A 20,152-nucleotide genomic window follows, 5' to 3' on the forward strand; every position below is an offset into this window, starting at 1 on the left:
TCTCTATCCACTTTCTCCACACCGTGCATGATTTTATAGACCTCTATCATGTCTCCCCGCAGTCATCTTTTTTCTAAACTAAATAGCCCCAGGTGATGTAGCCTTGCCTCATAAGAAAGGTGCTCTTGGCCCCTGATCATCTTGGTTGTCCTCTTCTGCACCTTTTCCAGTTCGACAATGTCCTTTTTTAGTTGTGGTGACCAGAATTGTACACAGTACTCCAGGTGTGGCCACACCATAGTTTTGTATAAGGGCATTATTGTTGGAGATGAACTTCCAGTGCATCGACCTTTTGCACCAACTGTCCTAGTGACCACTAGGGGCATTGGGAGTAGAGACAGTGAGTAAAAGGGTCTCCCTATCTGTCCCTACTCTATGACCCCTGAACTGACTCTGCAGCACTTCCTGTGCTGAGTCACAATGCTTCCTTTCCTCCTAGAGAGCAGATGGAAACAACTCTCTCTCTCTCTCCTTACCTATCCACTATGTAGTCCTTTAGATTAGATATAGGTCTTTCCTGACTAAGTGTATTTAACCAATAAATGTTTAGTGTTTAGTCACACAAGGATCTCCATGTGTTTTCTCTAAATAGCTGCAATATCCAAACCATCCTCTGCTACCTACTCTGTAACTGGAGTGTGTGCTCATTCCTTAGTGCTCTGCTGTTTTACCTATTGTGGGTAAAAATCAACAACCTCTAACAATTATAATATTGCTGTTTTACCTATTGTGGGTAAAAATCAACAACCTCTAACAATTATAATATTAGTAGTTTTATTTTCAATCCCCTTCCTAATGATCCCTAGCATGGAATTAGCCTTTTTCACAGCAACTTTTTTAGATGTGGTGACCAGAATTGAACACAGTACTCCAGGTGTGGCCGTTTTGTATAAAATGTTTTGTATAAGGGCATTATAATATTAGCAGTTTTATTTTCCTAATGATCCCTAGCATGGAATTGGCCTTTTTCACAGCTGCCACACATTGAGTCAACACTTTCAACGAGCTGTCCACCACGACCCCAAGATTCCTCTCCTGGTTAGTCACCGACAGCTCAGATCCTATCAATGTATACTTGAAGTTGGGGTTTTTCATCCCAATGTTGAATCACATTTGCCATTTTGTCACCCACTCACCCAGTTTGGAGAGATCCTTTTGGAGCTCCTCACAATCCGTTTGGGATTTCACTACCTGAAAGAGTTCGGTATCGTCTGCAAATCTGGCCACCTCACTGCTTACCCTGACTTCTAGATCATTTATCAATAAATGAAAGAGCACCAGTCCTAGTACAGATCCCTGGGGGACCCCACTTCTTACTTCCCTCCATTGTGAAAACTCTCCATTTATCTCTACCCTCTGTTTCCTGTCCTTCAACCAGTTAGCAATGTACACATGTACTTGTCTCCTTATCCCATGACTACGAAGTTTCCTCAGGAGTGTGATGAGGAACTTTGTCAAAAGCTTTTTGCAAGTCCAGGTATACTATGTCATCAGGATCACCTTGATACACACACTTGTTGACACTTTATCCTTGAGGATGCTTTCCATCAATTGTACAAAATGGCTAGGCCCCTATATAGTAATTAGAGAGGGAGAAGGCTCGCCCACTCTTCCAAAGATAGACAGTTCTTGGATCCAGTGAGAAGTCCCAGCATATCTCTGATGCAATGCTGCTTTCTGGTCATCTAGGGCTGAGGTTTTCCCTCCAGACTTAATGTCCCTTCTCCATCTTAACGGGTCTTAACTTGCATGACTAAAGATGGGAGCAGTTTCCTATTGTGAAAAAGAGATTAAGACTGTACCTTGATGGTTGAGCGCAAGAGACAAAGATTGCCCTCATTCAGTAACAAAGGTGAGGAAATGTCCCCATTCAGAAAACTCAGGGTAGAGTGGAAGAATCAATTTTGAGATCTGCATTTTGTGGTACATAAAATAACCCCAAATAAAAATCCCAGTCTTGTTATACAGACAACGTAAACCATGAGGTATCCCACTTTAATCAAATTTGTTTAATAAATAATAAACCTTCATGATTTCCAATATATAGATCCCCAATACTAAAATCCTTCCAGTTACTCACACCTTAAAAATACACATGGAAAAATACACTGCTATAATAAGGTCTGTAAACATAGTCTCTTAAAAGTCCAGAGAATATCTCTTCTCTTCTATAATTCCCAGATGGTGTACTAAGAGTCAGTATGCCATCTTTAATACAGCTCCAGGGATATATCTTGAAAATCCATATGAAAATATCCACAGTGTCAGAGAGGTTTATCCAGTATTTCTTTACAATATACCAAAGTCCATATAAAAATATCAACTGCTTTTGAGAAATATGTCCAATGATTCTTTACCATGCTCCAGACACATTTCGGCTGCTTCTCAGCCTTCTTCAGTGGTGTGGATTCAAGAACTTCTTCAAAACAGTTGTGTAGATAAGTTTTACTCTTGTAGCTTAACATGAAGACATTTTGGAGATTACTCCATCAGCTCATGTCCTCTGGAGCACTGGGAGTCCTCTGCTCTTGGCTGCTCCAGCTGTTTACCAAGGTAGAACGAACTGTGGGTGATGGACTAGGCAACTGCCACCAGGGAGAAGGCTTCCCCCAGGCCAGCAGCCATCTTGGGCAGCAAGCCGGAAGGAAGGAGTGGGCACGCCAAGTTCAACTGCTCTAATGAGAGCAGCCATTGTCTCTGCTGGTGCAGTTCTTTGGGATGTGGGAGGACTCCCTCCTCCTGATCCCAGCATTTTCCTCCACCACACCGCCACTCATGTGAGCATGTGGCAAAGGGAAAGATGGTCCCCACTCATCTGCCAGGGAAGGCTGGCAAGCTCCTGCCTTCCCCACAGCTCTCCCAAGTGGCAGCTGGTGGCCATGTGCATGATCTCAGTATATTTAAGGTTGTTGAAACAGAAAAATTTGCAAAACCTTAACAGTCAAAGGTCATTTGAATGTATTCACTGTGGTCACTGATCCCTCTTTCAACTTTCTGAAAAAAAGAGCTGTTTCTTCAACCACAGCTGCCCTATATGGAGTCAAACTATTTGTCCATCTAGTTCAGTACATCCACTACTCTCACTTCAGTGGTACTTCAAGATCTCAGGACTACTGCTACCTAAGATCCTTTCATAACTGGGATTGAACCCGAGGCCTTCTGCATGCAGGGGATATGCTCTACAACTAAGCCAAAGCCTCCTTCAGGGTATTCATGAGCTCAGATTTGTCTAGGAGGCTTTTCTGCTGCGGCTGAAAAGGTGGGACAGTCTGGATATAAACATCAAGAAAATGATGCATATGAATAGTAAACTCCCACCCAAGCATATCCCCAGTTTGGGGATACCAGGGCATTATTAGCTTGGACATGGACCATGAATCCACTGATCAAATAAATCACCTTCAAAGTCAGTTGAATTGTTCTTAAACCTTCACCAGTCCAACAGCACTCATGGCTCTTCCTTCTTTTTTTCATTCCTCCATACTGCTTGCTGTTGTCTGTATCTAGACTCCTGGAAAGTTTGCTTTACTTGTTCTGAAAATCCAGGGCTCTCTTCGTGCAGTGCATTAATTGTCTGGAGAATGAAAGGAATTCTCTCCTTTGACAGTGGGTTATTCCGTGGCCTCATTGGTATAACTGTGTTGCATTTGTGTGGTGTGGTCAGTGCATTGAACAAAGAAGCATGAAACTGAAATTCACACCAAAGCTCCTTCAAGAAGTTTTCTGTCAGCAAGATAATTGTCCATGCCGAGCCATTCACAGCTTCCTGTAAATTTTCTAACACATGCCTACCACTAGGCATTTCAGCAAAGACTATACCCGGTTTAATACAAAATTCATTTTGCAGCAAGTCCTGGACTCTAACAGCTTCCTCTACATCATCGTCAGCATGAAGAATTACAAATCTGTAAAATATCTCCCCAGCTTCTTCATTGCTGCTGTGAGCTTCTTGGGCACCAGTATGACCACTGGCTTCTTTGTACAGTGGCAGTTCACACACCTTGGGCTTTTGCTTAAAGTATCTCTGTTGTGTACATGCAGAGTTGTCTTTCATCCTGTTTCTTGGAAAACGTGAAGATGTTTTCTTGGAGCTACTGTTTCCCATTACAATAGAACACCCAGGATAATGAAGTATCCTCTTTCTTCCAGTCTATAAACAGATGAAAAGCATTTTTAAATATATTACATACTTTAACACAAAGAACATTTAAAATAATTTTGAACCCATGTGAGTCAACGGAGAGCAGGCGGGGGGGGGGATCAGACATTATTTAAGGCTTGGGAAGACAAGGCTAGAAAATAATTTATAGCTAAGCAACAAGAAAAGAAGAAGATTTTAAGAGCCTCTCTCATTTGTATACACAGTAAATAAACAGTTGGCAGCAGAAATACTACATACAAATACTATTCTGGAAATACTACATCAACAATATTGTAGACTGTAAATTCACCTGAATTCAAAAGAAACAAAAAACTTTCTATTATGCAGTAGGCATTCCTCACTTTATGTGGCACAGGTGCAATGAATGCATCAGCAAAGGAACTGCTCAGAAATACCTAAGTGATTGTTTGCAGGAAGTCCTGGACTCTAACAGCTTCCTCCACATCATCATCAGCATGAAGAATTCAAATCTGTAAAATATCTCCCCAGATGCTCTCTGGATCATCTCAAAGAGACCATATCACTCCTATATTAAAATAACTACACTAGCTAGCACTAAGTTTCTGGGCAAAATACAAAGTGCTGGTTATAACCTATAAGGCCCCAAACAGCTTAGGCCTAGAGTATTCAAAAGAACACCATCTTCACTATGAGCCCCATCGCCCACTGAGATCATCCAGAGAGGTTTGTCTGCAGTTGCCATCAGCTCGTCTGGTGGCTACACAAGGACAGGCCTTCTCTGTTGCCACCCCAAGACTCTGGAATGCATTCCCTGATGAAGTAAGAGCCTCCCCATCTCTGACAACTTTAAGAACATCTTTAAAGGCACATGTATTCACCCAAGCTTTTTAACTAGACCTGTGGTTTTAAATTGTTTTAAGGTATTAATTTCAGTTTCAATTTATTTATGCTGCTGTAAACCGAAGTTTGGGGCAGTGTAGAAATATAATAAATAAATAAATAGATTTTTAAAAACCTTCCCAGTGGGGAAGGGTGATGGCTCAGTGACATGGCACATGCTTTGAATACAGAAGGTTCCAAGTTCAGTCTCTGGTATCTGCAATTAAAGCATCAGTTAGCAGGTCCTGGGAAATACATCTTCCCAAGACCTTGGAGAATCACTGCCCATCACAAAAGACATTATTGGGATAGATCAACCAATGGTTTAACTTAATGCAAGGTAGCAAGGGGAGGCACTGTAGCTCACAGGCAGAGTATCCGCTTTATATGCTGAAGATCCCAGATTTAATAGCTGGCATCTCTAGTTACAGATGAAAAGGACTCCTGTCTCAAATCCTGAAAAGCTGCTCCCAATCAAAGTAAGCAATAATAAGTAGCTGAACACTGGTCTGACTCAGCATAAGGCAGCTCTCTGTGTGTGGTAATAGTTGTATATTGTTCAGGGCTACGAGGTGGCACTGTGTGGGGAGAAGAGGGAGGTTTGGAAAGAGAAAATAAAACTTAGTTTCTGTTTCAGCTCAACATGGTGTCCAGGCTCTTGACTATTTCCACACTGTGTACTTAGCTTCATATGCCTTTCTATGAATATAAGACATGACAAGTCAGATATGGTGAATAATTTGATCATGAATGCCTTAGGTCTAAAAGTAACTAGCAAGGGGCATGCCCACACCCAAGAATGTTCACATAATAACCGCAAAATAGCTACACAAGCAAGATATAGCAAATTGCTGTACACTTTCCAAACACTCTTGTAAATACATGCCTTTCAAGTGGAGCAGGACATAAGGAGATTTTGAAGCCAATTCAGTTATCAAGTACATTCCATAAAACAGGTCTGCTCAACTTAGGCCCCCCAGCTGTTTTTGGACTACAGCTCCCATAATGCCCAGCCACAGTGGCCAATAGCCAGGGATTATGGGAGTTGTAGGCCAACATCTGCTGGAGGCCCAAAGCTGAGCAGCCCTGCCATAGAATTACTTGAAACTCCTGTTTGTTCCATGGGTACCAGGAGCAGGAGAAAGGTTTAGCTTCCACCTGAATGGTATGCCCAAGTGTGCCCTTTTATTTATTTAATTTCCATACAAGTGGATACTGTCATTTATTCCTATGAGAGAGAAAAAGCTCCTGCATGTGAGAGTATGGTTGCAGTGGAGGCAAAAACTGTCTACTAGATGACACAGCCCACACTGACAGGAACTGACCATTGCCTCTACCACTGCTTCTTTGGACATCATGATGGGCATTTTGCTAGGAAGAATATAAATGGTTTAAAAGACATCTTGGGAGGAAGGGATACAAATTTAAAAAACAGTACAATTCAGAATATGGCATCTTTTGACAGTGCATATTATTTAGACTGGAATAAATAATTAATCATTATCATCATCATCTTTATTTGTTAGCCATCCCATAAAACATTGTTCTCGGGGCAGCTCACAATACAACAATAAAGCATCAAATAAAAACACATTACACATTAAATCACAACAGATCAAAAAGGGGGGGAAATACAAAATACAATACAAAAGAATTTTAAGACTTTTAAAAATCTGTTTTTTAAAAAACAAAAAATAGAAGTCCCCAAATGAACAAAAAGGTCTTTACTTGGCATCCAAAAAAAAACCAAAGTGATGAAGCCAGGTGAACCCCACTGGAGAGGCAACTGGAAGCAAGGGCAGCTGACGAAGCACAGGCATAATATGATCAAAATCTCCAGTCCCAGTTAATAAACTTGCAGCCCTATTTTGTACCAGCTGCAGTTTCCTGACCATTTTCAAAGGTAGCCCCACATTTAATGCATTGCAGTAATCCAAGTGAGAGGTTACCATAGTCTACACAGATTCATAAATCATCTGGGGTGGGTTTTTGTTTTTTTTTTAAGTTTTATTCCAAGCTGTACAGTAGTATATCTAATACTGATACAGATATAGATAGCTTCCTACAAAAGGTGCATCTTCCACACTTAACAGAAGATCAGATGAATCTTTCTCTACAGGAGACAATGGCCACAATTACATCTATGAACTCTGGAAGGGCCTCAAAGCCAGATGGATTTTCCATAGAGTTTTACAAGAAATATATTCGTTTCCTGTCTCCAATGTTATTGGAAATTTATAGTGACTTTTTAAAAATGAGTACTTCCCTCCTTTTAATTAAGCTTATATAACTGTTCTCCTTAAGCCCGGTAAAGATTCTGGATTATGCACTAGCTATAGCCTTATCTCCTTGTTAAATGTTGTTGCTAAAATATTGACAACTATGTTGGCACGCAGGATGCAGATTATGCTTCTCACTGTTATTTAGCCAGACGGGGTTTTTATCTGGCTGCCAAGGATAAGATAACACTAGACTGTTGACTGATTGTTCATTGGCCCTATCGAGCCCCAGCACAGTACCAATGACTGTTGCTGTTGTTTATCTTACGTTTCTTTTTAGATTTTGAGCCCTTCATGGACAGGGATCCATCTTATTTATCTATCATTTTACATTTATCTATGTAAACCGCTTTGGAAACTTTTGTTGAAAAGTGGTATATACATATTTGTTGTTGATGATGTATTAGCTCTGTCTTTGGAAAAGCAAGTCCCAGACACAATACTTTATTTAGATGCAGAGAAGGCATTTGACATGGTCCATCTGGGATTCCTGAAACATGTTTTGATCAAATTTGGATCCCGCCCCCCCCCCCAAGTTTTTTCACTTGGGTTACTATGCTATACAGAGCTCCTTATTCACGAGTCCCCTTCAATTAGGTTAGAATGGGGCACACGCCAGGGATGTCCTCTATCAAGACTCAGATAACATAAAGGGTATAACACTAGATGGGACTGAGCACAAGTTGAGTTTTTATGCAGATAACATTTTTTGTTTTATTGAGAAACCAGAGGTCTCAATACCTAATCTTATTTCCTTCCAAAAAAGTTTGGTAATTTATCCAATTATTCCATAAATTGAGGCAAATCAGATTTGATGCCCTTAGGTTCTACAGATTTTCTTGATGAGTGTAGGGTGGGGGGTTTAAGAAGTGTCCAGAGTCTTTTATCTATTTAGGTATATTAATCTCTAGGAAACTCTCTCAATTAGTAAATTTAAATTTTTTCAAAGTTTTCGTTCAAATAAAAAGTGGCTTAGATCAGTGGACCACAATTCTGTTGAGTATCTGGGGTAAAATAAATATGGTAAAGATGAATCTAATGCTGAGGCTCATATATATATTAGAAAGTCTTCCAATTCTTATACCTTTATCATATTTTAAGTTTATAAATTAGTTGACTTCTTATGGCAACAACACCCGCCTAGATTTTCACTTGGTAAACCTCAACTACCCATTGAAGAAGGCGGATTTAATTGTCCGTATTTTCAGAGAGTTGTTATTTGACCTTAACCATTGAAACCTTGGCAGTTGCTCAGCTCATCATTTGTTCATGGATCTGGATCATTACTTGCAGTTAATGCCGCAGGCATATATGGAGAATCTTGGGTTCTAGACATCGTTTTGATCCTTTCCAGCATGAAAAGCTCATGTTGTGAGTGAATCCCTGTTTGAAGATTGCTCATAAACCTTTTTATAGGGCTAACTGGACCTCCCACAACATTATTACATTAGATGAATTAATAATTTCTGAAGCTGTTTTTAAATCTTTTGACACTTTGAGAGCTGAGTCTGATATACCCTCAAATGCTAACTGACAGCTTATTCAGCTAAAGCATTTACTATCACTAATATGCCAGCTGCGCCCATTTCTTGAGATAAATGACCTCAGAACAGTAATACATCTGCTGGTTACCTCCAGACTTGACTAGTGCAATGAGCTCTATGTGGGGCTGCCTTTGTACGTAGTCCAGAAACTGCAGTTGTTCCAGAATGCAGCAGCAGGTTGGTCTCTGGGTCATCTTGGAGACACCATATCACTCCTATCTTAAAAGATCTACACTGGTTGCTGATAAGTTTCTGGGCAAAATACAAGATCTTGGTTATAACCTATAAAGCCCTAAACAGGTTGAGCCCTGGGTATTTAAGAGAACGTCTTCTTTGCTATCAACCACACCACCCATTGAGAACATCAGGAGACATTTGTCTGCAGTTGCCACTGACTTGTCTGGTGGTTACTCGGGGATGGACCTTCTTCATTGCTGCCCTGAGGCTTTGGAATGCTCTCCCTGCTTAAATAAGATCCTCCTGATCTCTTACAACTTTTAAAAAGGCAGTCAAGACACATTTGTTCACCCAGGCTTTTAATTAGATACTGTTTTAATAGTTTGATGGTTTTTAATAGTTTTAATGTTGTTTTAAATTGTTGTAATGTTTTAACCTTTTTACTTGTTTTTATTGTTTTGTCGTAAGCCTCCCAGAGACTTGCATTTTGGGTGGTATACAAATACGTTAAATAAATTTTAAAAAATCACAGCTATTTGGTCTGCATGAGATCACAGCTTCTGAAACTCCATTTTTATTATTAGACTTGGAACATCTATTGGACACACCTAAGCTTGTAACCTTGCTCTATCAGAATCTTAAAGATACTGATAAGATTGATATCAATTATATCCGAGATCTTTGGAATAATGACCTTGAATACCCTGTCTTATTAAATCAATGGACAGTTGCTTTGAAGGCAATGAAAGGTGCCTCTTTAGATCTTAAAATATGGTTAATACAGCAGAAACATTTGTTCCATGTTTATTGGACACCTCGGAGAATGTTTAATAAGGTATGGCTGCAGACTGCTAGATGTTGGAGGTCCAATCTGTATGACCGTACACTTATGCATATGGTTTGGTCCTGTCCAGTTATTGCACCATTTTGGCTTGATGTTCATAAGTTATCACTGCCTGTTCAGTATGTTCACATTTTGTTGGGGTACATCCCCAGAATGTAGAATCTAGCACTATATCAAAAATTGTGGATTCTTCATGCATGGGATGTTGCCAAAAGGAAATAAGTAAGTAAAACTTTATTCTGGCCGTAGACCAGCAATATGCCAAAAGGATTATAATACAACAGTGGCAGGACAACTTCACTCCTGAATTGTAACTTTAGCTTACTGATATGTGTTCCCTGTCAGCATTTGAACTGGTCTTTTTTTGTTGGCAAGGTAAAGAAGAGGAATTTTCAGCAATCTGGTTGAACTTTAATCCCCGCCCTTCATTTTTCTTTTCCCTTTTTTCTCCTGTATTGGTTGTATCTTATGATGTTTACACTATGTTTAAAGGATTTTTCTTTTTCTCCCCAGTTATATTCACATGTATTATTATTATCCTTAATCATGTTTATATACTATAATCTCATTATAAATTTAAAGGGGGAGGATTTTTTTTTTTTTTAATCCAGTCTATTACAGCATCCAGGCACTGATTTAGGACAATCACCACCTCACCTGCATCTGATGAAAATGAGAGATACAACTGAGTGCCATCCGCATACTGATGACACCTCAGGCCAAATCTCCAGGTGACCTCTCCCAGCAATTTCATTTATGTGTTATACAGCATAGGGGAAAGAATGGAACACTGCAGAACCCCAAAGCACAACTGACAAGGGGTTGAGCAGTAATCCCCCAGCAGCACCTTTTGGAAATGGGCCTTGATGTAGGAGAGGAACCGCCTCCAAGTAATGCCTCCCACACTCAATTCAGCCAGCCTATCCCAAAGGATACCATGATCAATAGTATCGAGAGCAGCTAAGAAATTCAAGATAATTAACAGGGTTGCACTCTCCCGAGTCTCTCTCTGCACAGGTCATCCCACAGGGCAACCAAAACAGTTTCTGTTCCAAAGCCAGGCCTAAAGCCTGACTGAAATGGATTAAGATAATCCATTTCCTCCAAGAGTGTCTGAAGCTGGTCAGCAACAACATGCTCAAGCACTTTGCCCAAAGGCCTACAGTTGTTTACATCCTCTGGGTCCAGACTGGGTTTCTTTAGGAGTGCTCTAATAATAGCTTCCTTCAGTGGAGTTGGGGCCATTCCCTCTCTCAGTGGGGCATTCAGAACCTGCTGGAGCCAGGTAAAAATCCACCCCCCCTTCTAGAATTAATCAGCCATGAAGGGCAAGTATCAAACATGCATGTGGTTGGCCGAACTCGACTGAACACCCTGTCCACCAGGGGCGTAACTACTATTAGGCAAGGGGAGGCAGCTGCCTGGGGGCCCCCACGCCTCGAGGAGCCCCCCAGAGGCAAGTCACATGACTATATATTGTGAAGCGTGTGTGTTTGTATCAGCGAGGGGCCCATTTTAAAATTTTGTCTCTGGGCCCACTCCAGCCTTGTTACGCCCCTGCTGTCCACATCTGTCCACATCTTCAGGCACCAATATTTGAAATTCCTTCAGCAATACTGGACACCTCTCCCAATGACACAGGATCAACTGCAGAATCCAACTCATGGTGAATATGAGCAACTTTACCCTCAGAACTCTGTGCAACTACATCACAGCATGCCACTGAGGGTTCTAATACATCTTGCTTGGGGTCAGATTTCAAGAGGCCCTGCCCCTGCCAGAAAACCCCCACTGGACAGCATTGGGAGGATGCAATGGTAGACGGGGGGGGGGGGGCGTTTCTTCTGTTTCATCACTCCACAGAACAGGCTCAATAGTGAGCTCTAACTTGTGTTCACTCAGACTCATTCCAAGTTTTCCTCCACTTATGTTCCAGCCTTCTCCCAGCTTGCTTCATTGCCCTCAGCTAAGGTGTATACCAAAGCACTGCACGGATTCTAATTTGCAGGAGAGGGCACTTGGGAGCAATCATGTCAACCACCTGAGCCATCTCTCCATTCCAGAAAGCAACTAGAGCGTCAATAGATGTGCCTGCCATACCAGCTGGAAAATCCCCCAGAGCCCTCAGGAATCCATTGGAGTCCATCAGTCTCCCAGGGTGGACCATTTTTATAAGCCCCCGAATCTCGCAGAGTGGTATAGCCACTGAAACTCTAAACCTCAGAAGGAAGTGATCTGGCCATGACAAGGGCATAGATGACATATCTCCTAATTTCTCAAAATGATGGAAGAATCTGTGTTCTACACAAATTGCTACTGGAAACTGTCATGTCACTGACCTGGAAATATCTCTGTTTGAGACTTTGTCTAGATTTTTCTAAATACTCCAGCACAAGACCTGTGAAAGAAAACAAATCATTAATTCTTCATTTCAGGTGGAGGATGTTCTCTTCAGCAAACATTACTGAAATACTCATCATGTGACACATACTGGGCACAGGTACATGTGCCTTGTAATGCTGCATTCATGCTGTTGCATAAGAGTGCTCTTGCACAAGCACAGCAAGTTGTTCTAATAAGAACTAATCTGCCTACTTTCCTTTCACTGTCCCTACAACTGGACTAAATTTGGTTCAGATCAGTTGGGCAGTCCAAAAATTAGACCTCTTATGCCTCAAATGTCCACACATCTGCCATTTGGATCGGGGTGGATGACATAATTACAAACCACACCATTGAGGTGTCCCTATGTGTCATTGACTAGAACTGTACCGAATTTGGTTCAAAATGCTTAGATCAGGGATTCTCAATGTTGGGTCCCCAGATGTTATTGGACTTCAATTCCCTTAATTCCCAACCAAAGGCCACTGGGGCTGGAGATTATGGGAGTTGAAGTCCAATAACATCTGGGGACCCAACATTGAGAATCCCTGGGCTAGATGGTCCACAAATTAGCCCAGTTGCACTTCAAACATTTACGTGTCTTCCATCTTGGATCAGGGTGGATGACATCACCACACTATGCCACTGAGGTGTCCATATGTGTCCCTACAACTCTACCCGATTTGGTTCATATTGGTCCAGGTGTTGCAAAGTTGATGGGGTGGGTGGGTGGGGACACATTCACGGACACACACAGAGAATGCTGGGTGTTTTAGGCTACATGAAAGTAGCCTAAAAGTTATGCAAACACAGTTGCATGATGGTACAACCATTATTTCCAGTGGTCATACCATGGCACAACTCAGTTTGTGCAATTTTTGTGCTTGTGCAAGAGCACTCGCAACATTACAACACACACACAACTTTGTGCAATATGTCAGGCAGTATTTTCAAATCCTTGAGCAAAAGGTTAGTACAGCTGCATTGCAAGTTCCTGCCACACAAATCCATCAGGGAGCCTCCCAAAATGCAACAAAAAGTCGTCCTTTCAGACTGTACAGTAGCCCAGGCTGAGGAGCCCTTCTCTCTGTGTCAGTGGTGTGGATGGGCTGAAAACCTGATAGGTGTGAACACACTGGCTCCCCAAAATATGCACCCTATAGAAGTACCCTCAGTGTTGAATACAAAACATTAGAATGTCACTTCATTTTTGAAATTACGATAATATACACCAGACCCAAGCCAGGATCCAAAGAGCCACATGCACAAGTGAAAAGCCATGTTGTATCACAAACCAGGCGACTCTTAAAACACTACAGAGATAAGGTGATGAAGATTGTTACAGGGGCGTAACTATAATAGGGCAAGTGGAGACAGTTGTTTGGGGGCCCACTGCCTTGGGGGGCCCCCCAGAGGTAAGTCACATGACTTACTTCCCCAGCCACGCACCCGCCCAGGCTTCCTTCAGTTGTTTTTATCCTCCGAAACTGATGTGAATGTTAAGACCTGGAGCTACCAGAACAGCATGTCTTTCTCTAGTACCATTAAATGACTTGCATCAGCCTTATTTAAGATTTCTTTACTTCATGAGCTGAGCTTCAGTGCGGGGGCGGGGGGGAGCATTTTAAAATCTCGTCTCTGGGCCCACTCCAACCTTGCAACGCCCCTGGATTGTTAGTTTAGTTACCTTATTAGTGAACCTTGCATGACATCATCAAACTTATTCAGAAAATGGGCCAGATTCCTCTTAGAAAATACTAACCTTCCAGTCTAGTTTTCTCTTCCGGTCTAAGACAATGTGGCAGAAAAGGCTGGGATGGGGAGAATGGTCAGTGCTAGGTCAGCTGAAATCTGATGACCCTGCACTCTCGTGAGTACAAGGTTTTACCCAGCCCAGTTCCTGGCCAGGAAGGAAGCTAAGGGGTGTGCCTGGCTCTGGGAAGGCTGGAAAAGTCTCCCATCTACCTGGCTGCACTGGCTTCTGCTGCTTGTTCTGGGGCAGAGGCGTGTGAGGATTATTTAAACAATTGAGGTCTTTTAAAATAATTAAATTCAAGCTATTTAATATAGTATGCCTGTATTTTCTGACACTGCTGCAAAGTTGGAGTCTGGTGGATGGGGGGAGTGGGAAATATTTGGTAGGGGGAGCATTCGCTACCCCTTGGAGTCATCCCTGATCATAGATCACTCTGGGAAGTTCTCTGACCTCCAGCCTCGGTGGTTGTTGGAAGGGCACAGAGGACCTTTGAAGGAAAGAGGGGTTGAAAATGCTCTAGGGCAACCTTGGGTACCCAGGTGTTGTTGGAATACAACTCCCATCATCCTCAGTAACAATGACCATTGTGAGTGGGGATGATGGAATTTGTAGTCCAACAATATTTGTGGATGCAAGGTTGGGGATCCCCAGCTCAAGTGCACATGTGGAACACCACTGTAACCCTTTAGAATCTGGTGAGTGTTTGCAGAAACACCCTTGCAAATCATGCTGCTGAGTCAATGGTAAAACCAGTGCTTTGACACAAGCTTTGCTTTTGTAAAGAAGATATCTAATGAAGATGCTACATTTCCCAATAAAGAGCTGGTTTATTTATACAAAACATTTCTACTCCGCCCCTCCAGCACAATGTTTCTCGATGCATCTTACTTCCACAACAAAAAGAAAAACTAAAACAAGCACAGATAAAACAAACAGCAGCAAAAATCCAAGAGAAATAATACAGAAACTAAAACTGGTTAAACTAAAAAAAAAACCACCAGATTCATCACAGGAGAGTTTTCAAACTCCTTTTAAAAAACAAATCTCATCAACGGGGGCAGGGGGTGATTGGAATGCTCCCTCAGAAGACTGTTTCTAACGACAAGGGGCCACTATTGAGAAGGCCCTGTCCTAGTCATTGCCAACCAGATCTGTATCAGTTGTGGAGCCAAGAGTGGGGCCTATAAGGAGGAGTGAAGGACTCTGGCTGCTTCATATGGGCTGGCAGACACCTGCCCAAACCAGCACTTTGAATCTGGCCTAGAAGCAAAGTGGCAACCAATGAAGATGCTGCAGTAGTGATTAAAAACCAGTTCAATCCCAGCTACCGCATTCGGCTGTTTTATATTTGTGGGAACAGCACCACCTTATGGCACAGGCACACCATGTGTGTTTTATCAGTGTACAGAGGACTTTTTAAACCACACCACTCTAATCAAAGACTTCAATCTGAGTCAAGGTTGACCCAGAACTAGTCAATCGCAGAACTGTTTTTCTGTGTCAAGGCCCAACTCTAGAACATGTACACCAATAAAGAGAACAGGAGGATCCAGGTTAGTGTAGTGCTTCCAAAATGTGAGAAATTACATGCCTCTGCGTGTTTTGCACTACCCTGCAATGCTGCACAACCACTAGTGGAAAATCTTTTCCAGGACAAGATGCAATGTGTCATGCAATAATCAGTTAGTGCCCTGTCAGCACTGAGACATGTGTAGCTTCCTGGAGTGGTGCAGAGTCTGAGGCAGGATAGGAGAGTCGGGCAGGCAACTGGGAATCAAGGGGCCGGAGTGAACCAAGAGCGAGAAAGAATCACAGCCAGGGATCAGGAACCAGACAAGCTAACCAGGATTACACAGCAAATGTAGATCAGGGCTGCGTTCAGAAGCTTGATTGTACCTGGGGGAGTGCGTCTTCTGCTAGGGCAAGAATGAATCCGGGACAGAGGTGACTTTCTCACGCAAGATCCTTAAGCAACAGCTTCACACTAGCCAAACAGCATTATGCTGGTGCAGCACTACTCTAGATCCTGTTTGGTGTGCATATCTGAGTCTAAGCAAACTGGAATTCCCCATCAGAGTTTAACCGGGTTTTCCCCTTCAGCGTTTAGTTCACTCACACACCACTGGGATTCAGAGGCTGGGCTAACAGGTCAGAGTGCACAGGCAGGCATGAACCCTGCCTCTCAGAAATAAGCAGTCCCTTCCACAAGGGGCACCTCTCATAGCAAAATGAGGCAAAGGCCTCCGCCACCACCAGGCAGTGAGCATGGGCCCCCACCCCTGTACCACCCCTCTTCCCAACTCTTTAGCCTTGCTGGCCCCACCCCCCAGTTGGAGGCCACCAATGATGCCCCTCTTCTTTCTTTCTCTCACCTTCCTTCCCTCCCAAAACATGCTCTGCTGGCCTTGGCCTCAGCCTCTGGCACTGCCCCATCCCCTCTTTTTTTCTCTTGCTCATGTCCTTATCTCAGGGCAGGCACACTTTGGCTTCACCTGCCAGGCCCTCTGCTGATGGCACTGCTGCCATTACAGCTCCAGCAGCAGGGAGGGGCCCTCCTGCTCATCCCTTGCTTGCTGAACCCAGCACCACACCTGTCCGCTGCCTTCAAGCGCGGTGCTGGGGAAAAGCAAATAATGGGCAGATGAGGGAGCAGGCCCATAAGCACAGCCCTGCTGGATCAGGCCCAAGGCCCATCTAGACCAGCATTCTGTTTCGAACAGTGGCCCACCAGATGCCTCTGGGAAACCCACAGGCAAGAGCTGAGGGCATGCCCTCTCTGACCTGCTCTTGCTCCCCTGCAACTGGTATGAAGAGGCATCTTGCCTCTGAGGCTGGAGGGGGCCTATAGCCTTCAAAGTAGTAGCCATTGATAGACCTGTACTCCATGAATTTAGCTAAACCCCTCTTAAAGCCACCCAGGCTGTTGGCTGTCCCATATGCTGTGGCAGAGAATTCCATTGTTTTATTATGCATTGTATGAAAAAGGTCCTTCCTTTTATCAGTCCTAAATTTCTTGGCAACCAGTTTCATGGGATAACCCCTGGTTCTAGTGCTATGCGAGAGGGAGAAGAATTTCTCACGTGACAGAACAACGGTGCTGATAGGGAGTAGCAGAAGCGGAAAAGGGACTAGCAGAAACTGGATGCAGCAGGCAGGCAAAACACCAGCGGGCAAGGCACTCTGGAGCACACTCTGGAAGGCCGGCAAGGGGGAGAAGAGGGGCAGCGTCAGCAGGCTCCAGCCCAAGCGGTGGTGCTGGCAGGGTGGCACTTTGCACCTTGCTTCAAGTGGTGAAAAGTGGAGCTGCCACTGCCTGCCGCCATCATCACACCATCATTTATTCCCAGAAAGCTCCAATTTTAGAAACTGGAAAGGGAGGGAAGTTCCCCAAGTTCTGATCCCTGCAGTCCAGATGCATGGCATGCTTCAGCTCCACAGGGGCAGGTGTCATATTTATGACGGATCAACTCCCTGATCCTAGGGGCTGTCCCTGATCTTGTATGCCAGAGTACGGGTGGCCCTTCTTATTCACGGGGCTTCCATTCTTGCCTATAGGCACGAATACGGAAACCTCAGATAATAAAACCTTGAGTCAATGGGAACTGGGGGGTTAAGTTCCTGATTACAGCAGATATTTGGTTAATCTTAGTTTCATATCCTGGTTAAACCATTAAACAATAGCTCTGGTTCAGATGAGCTGCAGAGCTGCTGTTTTATCTAACCAGGTTTTAAACACCACAAATCCACACCAGAGCTGGGAAGGGAATGGAAAGGAAAGGGGGACATGGACTGGGGAGCGGGGGGGCTTCAAGTTGCCTACCCAGTTTAAACAAAACGTGCTTGTTGATTCTGTAAAGCAACTCACTAAGATCCTCAGGAAAAGCCCTGCTCTGTGTCCCACCACTATTGGAGCTGAAGTGGGTGGGAACATGGAGAGAACCTTCACAGACTTGGCCGCCAAGCTCTGGAATTCATTTCCTCAGGAAGCATCTCTAGCCCTCTCCACCTGAAGCTACAAATTGTTCCAGCCACACTGGCCTAACAAAATTATAGTTTGTTTTTATTTGGGTTCAAATATACAATATGCAGCCCTCTGAATTACACATAATTCTCCCTAAGGCTGGATATTTGAGGCAAGAACATGGAGAAGAAACCAAAACAAGTTACTTCTATGCCAAATGCATGCTTTTGTGCCCGATATATCCTACGGTTATATGCCTTCTTCCAAATATAACAGCTGTGAGAGTAAGCTACCTGCTGCTACCGAGGTTGACATCTACTGTTTCTTGTCATGTGTGACAAATTGGAAGGAGATCAGACATCACAAATCTATGTGACTAAGAACACTATTTTTAGGATGTATATACCTCTCAGACTAGTGAACAAGAATGAATCTACTACAGTCACACTGAAACAAAACCATGCAAATTAGTAAGAAAAACATATAATCACATGTTAAAAAGAAAGAAAAGAAAAGTCTTGCATTAGAGTCAGGCAATGGTGAAACCAGAGTTGTCCTTTGCAGCCTGGAACTCATTCATGTTCTTTGTAGATTGATATTGCCTTTTACCTCCTCACCTGGCAAGTGGAAAGCAGGGCTACTATAAGAACAACAACAACATTTATATACCACTTTTCAACAAAGGTTTCCCAAGTGGTTTACCTAGAGAAATAATAAATTAAAAAATGGATCCCTGCCCCCCAAAGGGCTCACAATCTAAAAAGAAAAAAGAAACATAAGATAGACACCACCAACAGTCACTGGAGATACTGTGCTGGGGATGGATGCTAAATAAAGAGAATCACCACATTTTAAAAAGGGGCCTTTTTGCCCAGTTAGCTGGGGGTTAATTAGAAAATGTTAACATTAGAAAATGTTTGCCTTTTCAATCTTGCAATGCTTTGGTCAATTTGCATTACTGTATTACAGTCTTTTAGCTGGTATAATGAATCCCTGCTAACGAAGCACCTATATCGGGCAGCAGCGATATAGGGAGATCTCATACTGCATGGGAGATGGCAATGGTAAACCGCTCCTGTATTCTACCAAAGAAAACCACAAGGCTCTGTGGTCGCCAGGAGTCAACTCCGACTTGAGGACACACAACTACCTACAAGCCACGTAATGGCACAGCAGGGAGGTAACTTGCCTAGGGAGCAAGAGGTTGCCAGAGTAAACATCACAGGGCACAACTTTACATTTACAACTTCAATAGGTCCTTGTTAACTTATGATAGGTTAGGGAGGGAAATGAAAATGGCAAAAAGGAGGCATATAGTCCTTTAAAAACTAATACAGTTTTGGTCCAGAGTGATGTAGACCATGGGACTAGGGCTGTGGGAACCTACTGGGTTCACAATCCTACTCAGCCAGTGAGCTCACAAACTGACTTTGGCCTAGGTCTTACATTTGCACCTAAGCAACTTCACAGGATTGTTGCGAAGATAAAATGGAGAAGGGAGAAATTCTTACAGGTCACCCTGCTTGGACGAAAGGCAGATATAAATGCAATAAACAATCGGGGGTCTTGCGGCACAAGCTGTTAGTCTCTAGCTGCTGGCCTGGCTCCTGTTTGGTTTCCCGATAGCAAACACTTGCGCATCCTGTGGAATTTGCCATCATCAAAAGCTATTGACGCGCAGGTTTGGGGAGAAGGGTCTGCCGCCCCGAGACTTCTCTTGGATTTCCTTGGGTGGGACTTGGCTCCACCCAGCAGGCCAGATGGGTAGCGGGGCTGAGTACTACTGACTTCTGGGTTGAATCAAGTCGCTTCTCCTCTTCCCCCTCCTCTTCTCAAGAAGCGGTACTTACCAGGTCAGCCTGCTAAGAAGATTCATGATATCCAGTTGGACCGAGAAGATCTTCGTGCCGGACGACCTTCTAGTTCTCCTGCGGAAGAAGAAGAAGAAGCAGCAGCAGCAGCAGCAGCAGCGGACGCAATGGTCCAAAACAGCATGTCCGCCGGATAAGAAAGGAGAAGCGGAGGAAACGCTGGGGCGGGGTCAGAGCGTTTCCTCCGGCTCTAGGGCTCGTACTTGTACTCTTTACCCCTCGGTGGGAGGGAAAAGGGAGGGAATCATCGTCCCTCCGTAAGGCTGCTAGTCGAAGAAAGCATAAAAGGAGGGGTGTCCAGCGGGAAGTGAAGAAAGGGTTTAAAAAGCTGGCTAA

General features: G+C 43.4%; 1 protein-coding gene across 2 annotated transcripts; it reads right to left on the minus strand.

The window, feature by feature from the left end:
- Nucleotides 1–1,988: 1,988 nt before the first annotated feature.
- Nucleotides 1,989–19,914, minus strand: TICAM2 (TIR domain containing adaptor molecule 2). 2 transcript variants are annotated; one of them, XM_053290713.1, is made up of 3 exons: nucleotides 19,796–19,914; nucleotides 12,186–12,244; nucleotides 1,989–4,150 (listed from the first exon to the last, which is right to left on the minus strand). In XM_053290713.1, exon 3 carries the CDS (start codon nucleotides 4,103–4,105, stop codon nucleotides 3,449–3,451), a length of 657 nt encoding a protein of 218 aa, XP_053146688.1. In that variant the 5' UTR covers nucleotides 4,106–4,150; nucleotides 12,186–12,244; nucleotides 19,796–19,914; the 3' UTR covers nucleotides 1,989–3,448. The 2 variants fall into 2 exon arrangements, with proteins under 2 accessions (XP_053146688.1, XP_053146690.1); XM_053290715.1 differs by lacking the exon at nucleotides 12,186–12,244.
- Between the last annotated feature and the right edge of the window lie 238 nt (nucleotides 19,915–20,152).

Source organism: Hemicordylus capensis, chromosome 2, assembly GCF_027244095.1.
Source record: "Hemicordylus capensis ecotype Gifberg chromosome 2, rHemCap1.1.pri, whole genome shotgun sequence".
NCBI lineage: Eukaryota > Metazoa > Chordata > Lepidosauria > Squamata > Cordylidae > Hemicordylus > Hemicordylus capensis.

What these genes read in the sequence shown, in the direction of transcription:
- TICAM2 (XM_053290715.1), bottom strand. Translation starts at nt 4,105, where the DNA reads ATGGGAAACAGTAGCTCCAAGAAAACATCTTCACGTTTTCCAAGAAAC.